Genomic DNA, 12,277 nt, shown 5'->3' with positions numbered 1-12,277 from the left:
TTTAGAAGTTTATCGCAAGGGTAGAGCTCCGAGGCTGTCTAACCTGACAGTCCAATCTTCCTTGTTTGATCGTATTTGTACAGGCTAGCCTTCAGACGAGCAACTGCAGAAATGGAGGCTGAAGGACGAGGCTAAGGGCATTGTACTCTATGCGGTGTCAGATGGTATTGTGAGATACAGAGACAGAATGTGGGTGCCTAGCGTTGATTCGATCAGGGAGGATATTCTGTCAGAGGCACACGCATCTCCGTATTCCATTCACCCAGGAGGTACCAAGATGTACAAAGACCTGCAAATTTTGTATTGGTGGCCAGGGATGAAACGAGACATCCGCAGATTTGTGTCTGAATGCCTCACTTGTCAGCAGGTGAAGGCAGAACATCAGAGGCCAGCAGGATTGATTAAGCCACTCCCCATCTCAGAGTGGAAATGGGAGAATATTACAATGGACTTTGTGGTTGGTTTGCCGAGGTCAGTCAGAGGATCGAATTCTATTTGGGTTATAGTGGACCGACTCACTAAGTCAGCGCACTTCTTGCCAGTGAAAAAGACGACTTTCTCCATGACGCAGTACGCGGAGCTTTATATCAAGGAGATAGTTCGATTGCATGGGATCACAGTTTCTATTGTGTCCGACAGGGACCCGAGGTTTACATCGTCCTTCTGGAAAAGTCTACATGCAGCCATGGGGACGAAGTTGCTATTCAGTACAGCTTTTCACCCGCAAACAGATGGCCAGTCTGAGCGAGTGATTCAAATTTTGGAGGATCTATTGCGAGCCTGTATGATCGATTTTCAGGGGACTTGGGAATCGAAGATACCTCTAGTGGAGTTTACATACAACAACAGTTTCCAATCATCTATAGGTATGGCTCCCTACGAGGCTTTATATGGAAGGAAGTGCAGATCACCAATTCATTGGGACGAGGTTGGTGAGAGAGCAGGACTTGGTCCGGAGATAGTTCAGCAGACTGCAGCTGTGGTGGTCAAGATTCGAGATCGAATGAAGATCGCCTAGAGTCGTCAAAAGAGCTATGTTGATAAGAGGAGGAGAGATCTCGAGTTTGCCGTTGGTGATCACGTTTTTGTAAAGATAGCACATATGAAGGGTGTTATGAGATTTGGGAAGAGAGGCAAACTCAGCCCGAGGTTTATTGGACCGTTTGAAATTCTGGACAGAGTTGGGACACTAGCTTATCGTTTTGCCCTTCCGTCGAATCTAGCCGGGGTACACAATGTGTTCCATGTCTCAATGCTGAGGAAGTACCTAGCTAATCCTTCGCACGTGTTGAGCTATGAACCATTACAGTTGGCTCCAGACCTGTCTTATGAGGAGAGACCTATCCAGATCCTAGACAGACAGGAGCGTAGACTTCGGAACAAGGTGACCAAACTGGTCAAAGTCCGGTGGTTGAATCAATCAGTAGAGGAAGCCACTTGGGAGACCGACGCGGATATGAGGAGCCAATACCCGGAGTTTTTCGGTAAGACTTAATTTCGAGGACGAAATTTTTATAAGTGGGGAGGAACTGTAGTGCCCAAATTCAGTACACGTATAACCCTTGCACTAATTTAATTATTAAAGCATTTATTTAAGTTAAATTGAGTTTTAGCCATGCATGATTTATTCAAATGCATTATTTTAAATTAATTATGTTTATGTGATGCACGTAAAATGTTTTTCGAGTTTCATGTTTCAGGCGATTATTCGAGGCGGGATCGAGGAAAAGACCGGTGACGATTTTGGCATTTTAAAAGATGGTATTTTATTTTAAGTTGAGAATGGGGCGTTTTAAGTAATTTATTAAGTTTATCATTTTAAAACCAAAGTTATTCACTTAGTGATTTTAACATTTTAAAACTTTTAAAGTTTTGCTAGTGTGCACTTTATTTTTTTTACTAGGGGATTTTTACTTAAAGATGAGTGGGGGTAATATTTTAATTAATTGTTAATTGAGTTAACCTTTTTAATTAGCACCTTGTTTAGCATGTTAAATATTGTATTAAGCAATAATTTTTCCGTAAATTGACTACCTATCACAGGCGCACACACACTTTTACACACACTCCTCACGTAAAACACACAACACACACACACTTTTTATTTTCAGATTTTAGTATTCTTAAAGAGCAAAACCTAGGGTTCTTGAACAAGAGAGCAGCCGCCCCTTCCCTCCCCTTATTCCAGCAAATTCTCGTGAGTTTTATTGCAAGATTTTAGTGCCACAATCGCCCCGGATCAACCTCGCTTCTATCTCCGCTTCGGTGACGTAGTTCGGTAACGTTTATTATCAAAAGAAATGTATAATCTGTTATTCCTGCGTCGATCTTGTCATAGTATAAATTTTCATGCGTTTTGTATGAAAACATGTGAATGTTATGTAGTAGTTTGAGCAGAAATTTTATTGGATGTGCTTTGCAGAGAATTTTAGATCTGAAATTTCGAATCCTTCTGTATTATGAATTACTGGGATTTTTCGGTACAGATTTTGGCAAAACTTTCAACACAAAAAACGTAGAATTTTTTGATAGCTTCGATTTGATATAAAATTCAAAATTTTTGGATGAAAAAAATGAGTGAGTTATGACGTTTTTCGTGGAACTGCTCAAGCTGCGATTTTTACGAAAAATTGTGTTATTGAAGTTATTTGTTGCAGGCTTCGTTGGGAATCGACGGGTGATCGCTGCTGCATTTAGGTAAGTCAAGAATGATATTGGGAGTATTATGTGGTGTCTTACTTTGTGTCGTTAGGCACCAAGTTGAATCAAGATTCGTTGGAAGAAAAATGGTGTCGAATTTCGGGTTGTATCGTTGGTTTTTGCTTGTCGCTATTGGGAACAATTTTAATGATTTACATGGGTTTGGTACAATGTCGTAGCGTCCTAGGATGTGTCTCGAGGTGTCGATTCATAGCCATTTGGGTTGGTTGGAAGAAAGAAATGTCATGTTAAGTTTTTTCACGCAGGTTCGTCATACAGTGCCTTGCCGGACCCCTACACGGACCCGATCACGGGGTCCGTACATTTGTTTCTTCTTGGTGCCATTTTTTACCGAGGCTACACGGACCCCCACACGGACCAGGTCACGGGGTCCGTGTCTTCCCCCTTCTGCACGACAAAGTTTACCGAGTCTACACGGACCCGGAGCCGGACCTGAGCACGGGGTCCGTGTCCTTGCTTCTTCCGAGTGTTCCTTTTTGCGAGCCCACACGGACCCCTACCCGGACCCATGCACGGGGTCCGTGTGCACCATATATGTTTGGGAAATGTTATTGTGTCTTGGAGTTTCATGTCTTGGGTTGGTACGATGATTAAAATGAGGTCAAGTCCCGAGCGTTTTAGGATGCCTTAAGCTATTTAATTGATTCGGGTGAGTAAGATTACCTACGTCCAGGTTATGTAAGTTAAGCTTAAATTCATGTTAGCATGTGCAGCAGTGGCCCCAGTCGAAGTCCAACGGATCCCTCAACGCCAAGTAAGTATGTTGACGTGCAAGAAAATTATTTTCAAGTTTTTGAGGTATGCTAAATGTCTTGTGACCAATGTATGTATGGGGTTGGAAAGCGTTAAATCATGAACGGGGACCAACCCACCCCGTTAAAGCATGAACGGATTTAGATCAGGATTGGAAAGCGTTAAAGCATGAACGGGGATCAATCCACCCGTTAAAGCATGAATGGGGATCTCATGTATGCGGCAGTGGGTTCGCCCCTGTCATCCCAGTATTGTGGTTTAGTCTGATCAGGCGATTATGTTATGGGTCACTTGCATTGAAACATATCTCTACGTAAAATAATGAAGTTCATGTATGTTTATGTATGTACAAGTATGCAAGCATGTTTATGAAAGTTTTTACGTTATGGCACGTCTATGATATGTATGAATGTTCAAGTTTACTTCAAGTTCAAGTTTCAAGTATGTATGTTCTATTTTTAAACTGCATGTGGTTTTATTATGTATTATTCGTTATTTCCAGTTTATACGTGTTGAGTCTTTAGACTCACTAGACTTGATCGATGCAGGTGAGGGTGTTTATGAGGAGACAGGAGGTGGGGACCAAGGAGCAGGCTTGGACTGAGCGGGAGGCAAAACCCGAGGACCGCCCACGTTATTTTTACGATTTTTATGCAGTTTAAAATACTCTGATTTGATGTGGGTTACGATATTTGAAACAAGCGTTTTGTCAGCAAATTTTTATTGGTGAATGGATGATGTAGTGACGACTGTATTGATTTTATTTTTTGTATTCAAGAAAATTTTTAATTTTTCCGCAAATTTCAAGTAGTAAAAGTACGGTACGTTATATGACCCTAGCCCAAACCGAAGCCACCCCTAACAGAAGCAAGCTGCGGCCGATCCTCCTACATGCGCTAGGACTCTTGCAACTCGCCTAGGACTCTAACCACAGAGCCAGCCCCAAGCCCAGACCCTTTTGCACCCTCTTAGGACTTTATAGACCTAGCCTAGCCCAGCCCTAAGCCCCTTGAAGCTTGAGAGGGCCGATTCTAACCCTTGAAAATTATTGTGTGTGTGCCGTGTATTTGGTGCAAGGAGTCTTGTGTGATAAGGAGAGGTGGGCATGTACTTTATATAAATAAAGGGTAGGGTTTTTGGGCTTACTTTTTGATATAATAATTAATGTAAAATTTTGAGCCCATTAATAAACTATACTAGGCCCAATAAGCCCAATAATGCATTTTAAATTTATTTCGTTTAGGAAAGTTCGTGAAATTATTAACCGAGTCGTCAAAACGTTCATATTTTTGTTTAAAATCAAATATCGATAAAAATTACGTCCCGGCGAATAAAATCACCTCAAAACTCCTTATTTTCAAAAATAACAAAAAGCATCAACCTTATTTTAAATAATTAAAAACAATTATTAAATAAAACGTTTTGCATTTTCAGCCTTCGGTCTCCATTCCTCGATCGCAACTCGAATAACCTTTAATAATACATTTTAATGCATTCAAGTAGAAAAATACTATAAAATCATATAAACCTATCAACATAATCAATTTAATAATACATTTTAATGCATTCAAGTAGAAAAATACTATAAAATCATATAAACCTATCAACATAATCAATTTAGCAATTAAAATCAATTAATTAGCTATTTTCCATATTCCTTAAATTTGCATGCAGTTATATTACGTCGTCTTAATTTTGGACATTACACTAATAGCTTCTAATATGGATACAAGTTCAAAGGTCTCATCAAAATCAATTCCTTATTTTTTCTATATCCTTGTACAATTAATCTTATCTTATTTCTAGTTATATTACCATTTTCATCTAGTTTATTTCTATAAAATCATCCAGTACCTATAACATACTGATATATCTCTCTGGGAACTAGGTGACATACTTTGTTTCTATCAAACTTATTTAATTCCTCTTGCATTGTGTTTATCCTGTTGGAATACGTAAGAGATTCATCTAATTTCTTAGGTTCTAATTGTGAAATTAATGCAACATGCAGAAATTCGTCAATCATTTGACCTATAGTTCTTAGTGGGGCTGCAGAGTTACTTACGATCAGTTCAGATGGATATTTGTATTTCACCGATATCATGGTCTAAGTGGATTTGGATTTGCAACATGAGGATCTTGATCTTGGACTGGATCAACTTGATTTTCCAAGATCAGCTCGATATCTCATCAATTTGAATAATATGAATGTCCATTTCATTGTAGATCATCTGTTTTTTTAATCTGAATCTCATAATCACTTTCATATTCAAGATTAAAATTTTCATTTTATTACTCAGATTATTCAATGTAATATCATGAATATCATGAGCAACAATGTAATACAACAGAAGATTTATAAAAAAACTATATGAACAAATTCTTCGACTGTTAGAGTTTTGTGAATGAGAACTTGGATAAGCTTTACTAACATATGAATATTCTAATAATATACCAGCATCATATTTAGCATCGAAATCAGTCAGATAATTTTTACACATGTTATGAATAAAGCATTTACAACAAAATATTCTAAAATAAAATATTTCCAGTTGTTTTCCATTCCAAATCTTATAGGGTGTTGTTCTGTGGCTCTTTTTATCATCAGTATGTTTTGAGTGTGACATGAAATATTCACTGCTTCAATCCAAAACTTTTGAGAAATCTCGAAATTAGCTAGCATTGTTCTTGCAACTTTTTAAGGATTTGATTACTCCTCTCAACAACTCCATTTTGTTGAGGAGATCAAGCTGGAGATAACTCGTGTCGGATTCCTTGATTATCTAGATAGGATGACAAATTTGATTTGTAAATTCAATGATTATGTCACTCTTATCTGATTTATTATACAAGATTTCTCATTTTGAAAATTTTGAAGCATCTTCAAAATTTTGATCGATTGGACAGACGTCTAATATTTTGATTTTTAAAACACTACTCAAGTAAATCTTGAAAAAGCATTAACAATCATAAGAATGTATTTCATTCTCCCTAAAATAATTACTGGTACTGGACCAAACAAGTTCATATGCCCAATTCTGAGCATCATGCTAATGAGTTACACCCTCTGTTTTTAAAGTTTATCTGACCTGCTTACCTATCTGGCATGCAAAACAAATCTTATCTTTTGAAAATTCAATTTTGGGCACACCAATAACCAAATCATGTTTATTCACACTAAGAATAATTTTGAAGTTTAAATGATTTAACTTGCTATGCCACAACCAATTCTTATTAGAATTACCTACAAGAAAGTGCATAGGATCAGATGGTTGTTAAACACAACTGTTTATTTTATATGTATTTCCAGAACGTTGTCCAACCAACAAAATATTACAAGCAAAACTGTTCATGTATATTTGTGAAAATATAAAACATATCCACTATCACACAATTAATTTATGCTAATCAAATTGTAACAAAGATTTTCAACTAAGAGTACATCTTTGATAATAATGTTATCGTGAATAATCTTACCATTATTCACAGCTTCACCTTTAGAATCATTAACAAAAGTGATTTTGGGACCTTGATAGTCAATGGTTTTAGTAGCAGTTTGATATCACCGGTCACGTGTTTTGAGAATCTATCGTCTAGATACCAGGTGGACTTCCTTAGCAACTCAATCTGAATTTTGTGAAGCCACATATTAAAAAATAACTTTGGTACTCACATCTATTTGGCTCCGAAACATATTAGTTATTTTCGAGACCCACACCTGAATTAGTGAATTATATTTTTCATTGTGTGTGTCCAAAGTGGTGCCCATTGATCGTGCTCTCAGGAGAACTCATGTAATTTTGAAGAAGTTAATAAAAAGGGTATGTATAAAACCAATCCACAACGAGAGCCTCAAAATTGGTTCGATTATGTGAATGCTAAACGACTGTTGAAACATGATTGACTTTTGATGCGACAAAGTTGTAGGCTGAAACAATTGAAGTTACACTGTTATTTGATGAAACATCGATATCGTGATTTATCCACCATTACGGAACGGTTTCTTAAAATTTTCCAATATTTGTTTATTTTTTTAAATATTTATTTTTCATAAGTTTCCAAAAAATTTAATATTTTGAGATTTTTAAAAAAACCTCAAATCACAAATTCAATAATCAGAAAAAAAGGAAAGACCTCTTTTCTTCTAAAGGAAGAATAACACTTCAATATGAATGCAAAAACTGCACGTTCTAAATTGTCTATGTAAAAATTATCTTGGACCACTGTTAAATATTTATCTGCATGGATATGTTGTTCCAAGCAACAGTTTGAAGACATCATCAAAGGATAACGTTGGAACGATGGGAAATCAGGTGAGAACTCACACCTATCAATGAAACAACACCATCAACGCCATTTTCCGGGAGCCTCCTGTGTGCCTGAGCAAATGCCCATTCAAATCGAAGCAGAAGCGCCGCAAAAAGAGGCGTCGTGCTTGATTTCAATTCGTGAAGCCTAAATTTCCAACTAAGTCCACGGAGTCAGAACAATAGGCCGTGACCGTTTTGATCTTAAAAGTTGGGATGATATTCTCAAAATGTTGACAAAAGTTATCACAAACCGGACACTCGTAATAGTGGATGTGATTTTAACGTGAGAACATAAAACACATATTTATACCAAATGAATGGTCTGCAGAAAACGTCATTAATGTTACACATAGCAATGTTTTATTACAGGCTTACAAAAGATACCACCCAATTTTCCAATATCCAATGTTTTGGTTACTTCTGATATCATAATCATCCAAGAAACTAAAATTCATTTGTTCCCAGATTTCTATTTTCTGGAATATATCCTGTCATTGTACGCCCTCGTATGCCTTCGCTATTTGAGTATAGCTTCTGAGACTCAGCCACCTGCAAATTTTAAAAACTCACCTCTATATTAGTCACAAGTCATTACAAGAAAAAGGCTGACGGACATGGGAATAACTTAGTACTCACATGAGAATAAGACTCTCTCGTACTTGGAATGATCTTTGGAGTTGTAGCCATGGACATAGTAGGCATCGATTCTTCGGCTAATACTCGTAATCTGTTGAGCTCGGGTAACACCACGGTTCCAAGATCAGGTCTATCTTTGCGCCTCAATTCTGCACACTTAAGTGCTATCTTTGCAAAACCCAATGCCTCTTCTATTGGCCAATCAGGAACCGCGGGATCAAGTATGTCTGCGAACGTCCCCTTCTCGATAGCCCTCTCGACGTGATGAGTCAAACCCATAGGTGGCTTGGCTGTTATGATCTGAAGTAGCATTACTCCGAGTGAGTAAATGTCGGATTTGGTGCCTAACATGCCGGTTTGCTGATACTCAGGGTCGATGTAACAGAAGGTTCCAGCTGCTGATGTCATGTGATATTGCGTGACCGTGTCGGCTACAGAAGGTGGAACAAGACGAGCTAAGCCAACGTCGCTGATCTTGCTGACGTAGTTGCGGTCGAGTAAAATGTTCGCCGGTTTGAGGTCTCTGTGCACGAGTGGCTCCGGCTTGGTCTGGTGGAGAAAAAGGAGGCCGGTGCCGATTTCTGCTGCTATTCGGAATCGAAGTTGCCATGAGAGAGCTGGAGTGTTTCCACGTCGGAAGAGACAATCATCCAAGCTGCCGTTTACCATGCACTCGTACACGAGACACCCGTATTCGGGGCATGCTCCTAGGAGCAGCACCATGTTGGGATGTCGAATGCAACTCAGAACTTCGACCTGAATCACAATGTGCAGAGAAAACATATCGAAAATTTTCGAGTATGCCACGATACCAAATCAAGAAATTGACCAACAAGAAAACATTATCATACAAGTTGACACGAGCATATTTTGTTTGTAATGTGGATATACTGCCGTTTTCATACCTCTTGTTGGAATTGTGATCTTCCTTGTGCCGCATCTTGCCGAAGAACCTTTATGGCAACCTGTGTATGATCCAAGTAGCACTTGTAAACTGGCCCATATCCACCTTCTCCGATTTTTCGTGACTGGGAGAAATAATCAGTAGCAGCTTCAATCTCCTCGATCGTGTATTTTCGATACCGAACATCGTTCTGTGCCAACTTATCCAATACTTTCTTCTTCTCCTCCGCTTCTCTGAGTGCTTTCATTTCAGCATTGATTCTTTTTTGTGCTTCAAATTCCGCTATTCTTTGAGCCGCTTCGGCTTTCTCAATAGCCGCCCGACATTTTTGCTTCTCTCTCTCTGCAATAGCTAATGCTGCTTCCTCTGCATGTCGTGCTTCTTCGAGTTTTTGTTGTTCTTCCACTTTCCACTGATGAAGCTCTAGCGCCTACGTAGATAGTTACAAATCCCGTGTGTATATTCGACAAAAGACTGATGTATTAGTATACATTTCATATGTCAAGGGAAAAATCTAAATACAATACCTTCTGTTTTGCAGTGAATGCTTCCTTGCAAGCTGTGCTGTACATGTCCATTGTCTGTCTCAGTTCCTGTTTCAGCCTTCTCATCTCTGCTTCTACATCATCCTACATACACGAAACATCGCCCGGGTTATTAACTATATTCGAGTCTCTATATTTCTCTTTTAAATTCATAAAAAATGGTTTTTTTAAGCATACCAAATTTTGAGATCCTGACCAAGGATGGCTCCCACTTTCCAGTGAGCTCGAAGAGAAGACTCCGAAACTGCTGCCTCCATCGGAGGATTTGGAGTTGTAGATTTGGGATCCAAAACTCATCGAGTTTTCTGCGTCTGACCCGCTTGACAGACGAGGGGGCAGATTCGTATCTTGATCTAATGCATACATCATTCGGTCATTGCTTGGCCTGCTCGAGCTCACAAACGATATGTCCGTGTCGGGCAGAGAAAGATCCCCATATGATGATCTATTCAAAGCTCTTCCTCTCATAAATGGTGACCTGAAATAGATGGTAAAGAAGATTTTTTTCAAAAAACTTTGTATGTAACATTTTCACTTTCAATTGAATCGAGTAACATCTGTTTTTTCTTTTCATATCAGTCTGCTTACTTGATTGAATCTATGTTATCCGTTCCACTTGTCTTAGCCGGAAAAGACGACTTATCGACATAGGCACCTCCTGAAATGGTGCAACCCAGTTTTCTTTAGCTCAATGAAAACAATATAGCAACGACACCGAAGATATATCTATGATCAGCAACGACCTACCTCGTGTCCCGTTAACTTGCATGAACCGTGCATCAGTCGAACCAGGAGGGTTAGTCGAATTCTGTACCGGGCGAGCAGCTTCTTTCGGAGCTGAATTTACCAAGGCCGACTTGACGGTTAGTATTTTCCCTTTAGCAATGACATAAACAGTGCAAAACTCGGGTGCCCCTTTGGTAACATTTCCTGGAATATCAACTGTCTTGAATCTAAATTCGAAAAAAAAATGAACTGTCAACTTTTTGAATTGAATGGCAATGAAAATGTAATTATAAGATTTAGATGTATTATTCTTTACCTGCTAAAACCAGTTCTGACGCTGGCACCAAGCACCAAGTTCTCTATTAAATTGTTCCTCACATAGTCACAAAGAGCTCTACTTATATCTGTGTCTTCTAGTAAAACTTCACTCACTTTTATCTGTTACAAATTATTTTCATCCGCCTCAGTTGGTATCTTAGCATTTACAAACAATCAAGATGAAACAAAAATTTCAAGAAAGGTAGCGTTTCTTACGTCCTTTCGGTTGCAGAAGCAACGGAAGGGAAGGAAAAGCTCCTTGGTTTGATTGTCGAATGGAACCTTGCTCCCTTTCGAAACGTCGTCATTGTCGGAGAAACTAGAATGGCTTCCAACTGAACCATGAGGAGAAACGGGTAATCAAGATAAAGTCCATCAAATGTCATTGTAAGATATGCCAACAGAAAACCAGATTAATGTCTGTATGTGGATATCTATCCATATTCTAGACTAAAGAAAGTGTCAAGACATTGGCAAAACGAAAGAAAAATGAGATCGTAGAATTTGACTATTTCTCGTGAAGCAAGAACAACAAAATTCTGACATATAACCTTCCAAACACAATGCAGATAAAAAAAGATAGACATATGTTCATTTCTTGCATGCCAGAAAGGGGAAAAAAGCAGCTTCATTGGCAGATTATGACAGAAAATTGCGCGAACAGGGAGTACCGGACGGAGATTTCTGTTTGACATGGAGGAGAATGACAGTTTTGCCTTTGCCTAGGAAATGATCAGCAGCCCATTTCAAGGCAGATTGGCTGCTCTTATCTTTATCAATGGCGACCGCAACCATTTCTTGCTTCTTCTCTCCATTCCCTCTATGATTCGACATTCTTTTTCGAATTCGAATCCTCGATCAACAAGAGGCAAAATGGAGTCAGAAGACAAGTTTCTTCTAAGTGGGCCCAAAGAGGTAGATTTGTACGCTCTCTTACCAGAGAATGAATTTCATCCCATGGAGAATCAATATTTCTTTTATTAGTTAATTTGATGCTTTGAGATTTTTTTGGGTTTTACTTGATTTTTGGTCCGAATAAAATGGGATTTATGCAGACCATCACCTGATTTATATGTCTGTAGCTTGTTTCTTGATTGGTTTACAGAGACTGTTATGGCCGTGTTTATAGGTATTGACCACAGAATTAATTAGTTGGAAAGTAATTCTAATTAAATGGGCAAAAACTCGAAATCGGTTAGGTTAATGTCTTTGTCTAATTGCTGATGTGATATCAGTAATTTTTTAATCCACGTCATTATTTTTTATGTCATGTCGACATTTTCTGATGTCTGTTATCATTTTCTGGTGTCATATCAGCACTCCGACGAAGTTACTGTATCAGAATCCAACTTTTAAAACTTTGT

At 38.5% G+C, this 12,277-nt stretch overlaps 1 protein-coding gene across 2 annotated transcripts; it reads right to left on the bottom strand.

Annotated features, from left to right (window-relative positions):
* Positions 1-8,074: 8,074 nt before the first annotated feature.
* Positions 8,075-11,953, bottom strand: LOC142504849 (U-box domain-containing protein 52-like). Of its 2 annotated transcripts, none has more exons than XM_075617694.1 (10): positions 11,576-11,953; positions 11,130-11,248; positions 10,912-11,033; positions 10,617-10,822; positions 10,458-10,527; positions 10,047-10,347; positions 9,852-9,953; positions 9,326-9,754; positions 8,421-9,176; positions 8,075-8,333 (listed from the first exon to the last, which is right to left on the bottom strand). In XM_075617694.1, exons 1-10 carry the CDS (start codon positions 11,745-11,747, stop codon positions 8,229-8,231), a joined length of 2,382 nt encoding a protein of 793 aa, XP_075473809.1. In that variant the 5' UTR covers positions 11,748-11,953; the 3' UTR covers positions 8,075-8,228. The 2 variants fall into 2 exon arrangements, with proteins under 2 accessions (XP_075473809.1, XP_075473810.1); XM_075617695.1 differs by having other exon boundaries at positions 11,585-11,952.
* Between the last annotated feature and the right edge of the window lie 324 nt (positions 11,954-12,277).

Source organism: Primulina tabacum, chromosome 10 (assembly GCF_025594145.1).
Source record: "Primulina tabacum isolate GXHZ01 chromosome 10, ASM2559414v2, whole genome shotgun sequence".
NCBI lineage: Eukaryota > Viridiplantae > Streptophyta > Magnoliopsida > Lamiales > Gesneriaceae > Primulina > Primulina tabacum.
Note: the sequence above shows the minus strand (reverse complement) of the source record. Positions and strands in the feature narration are given on the sequence as shown.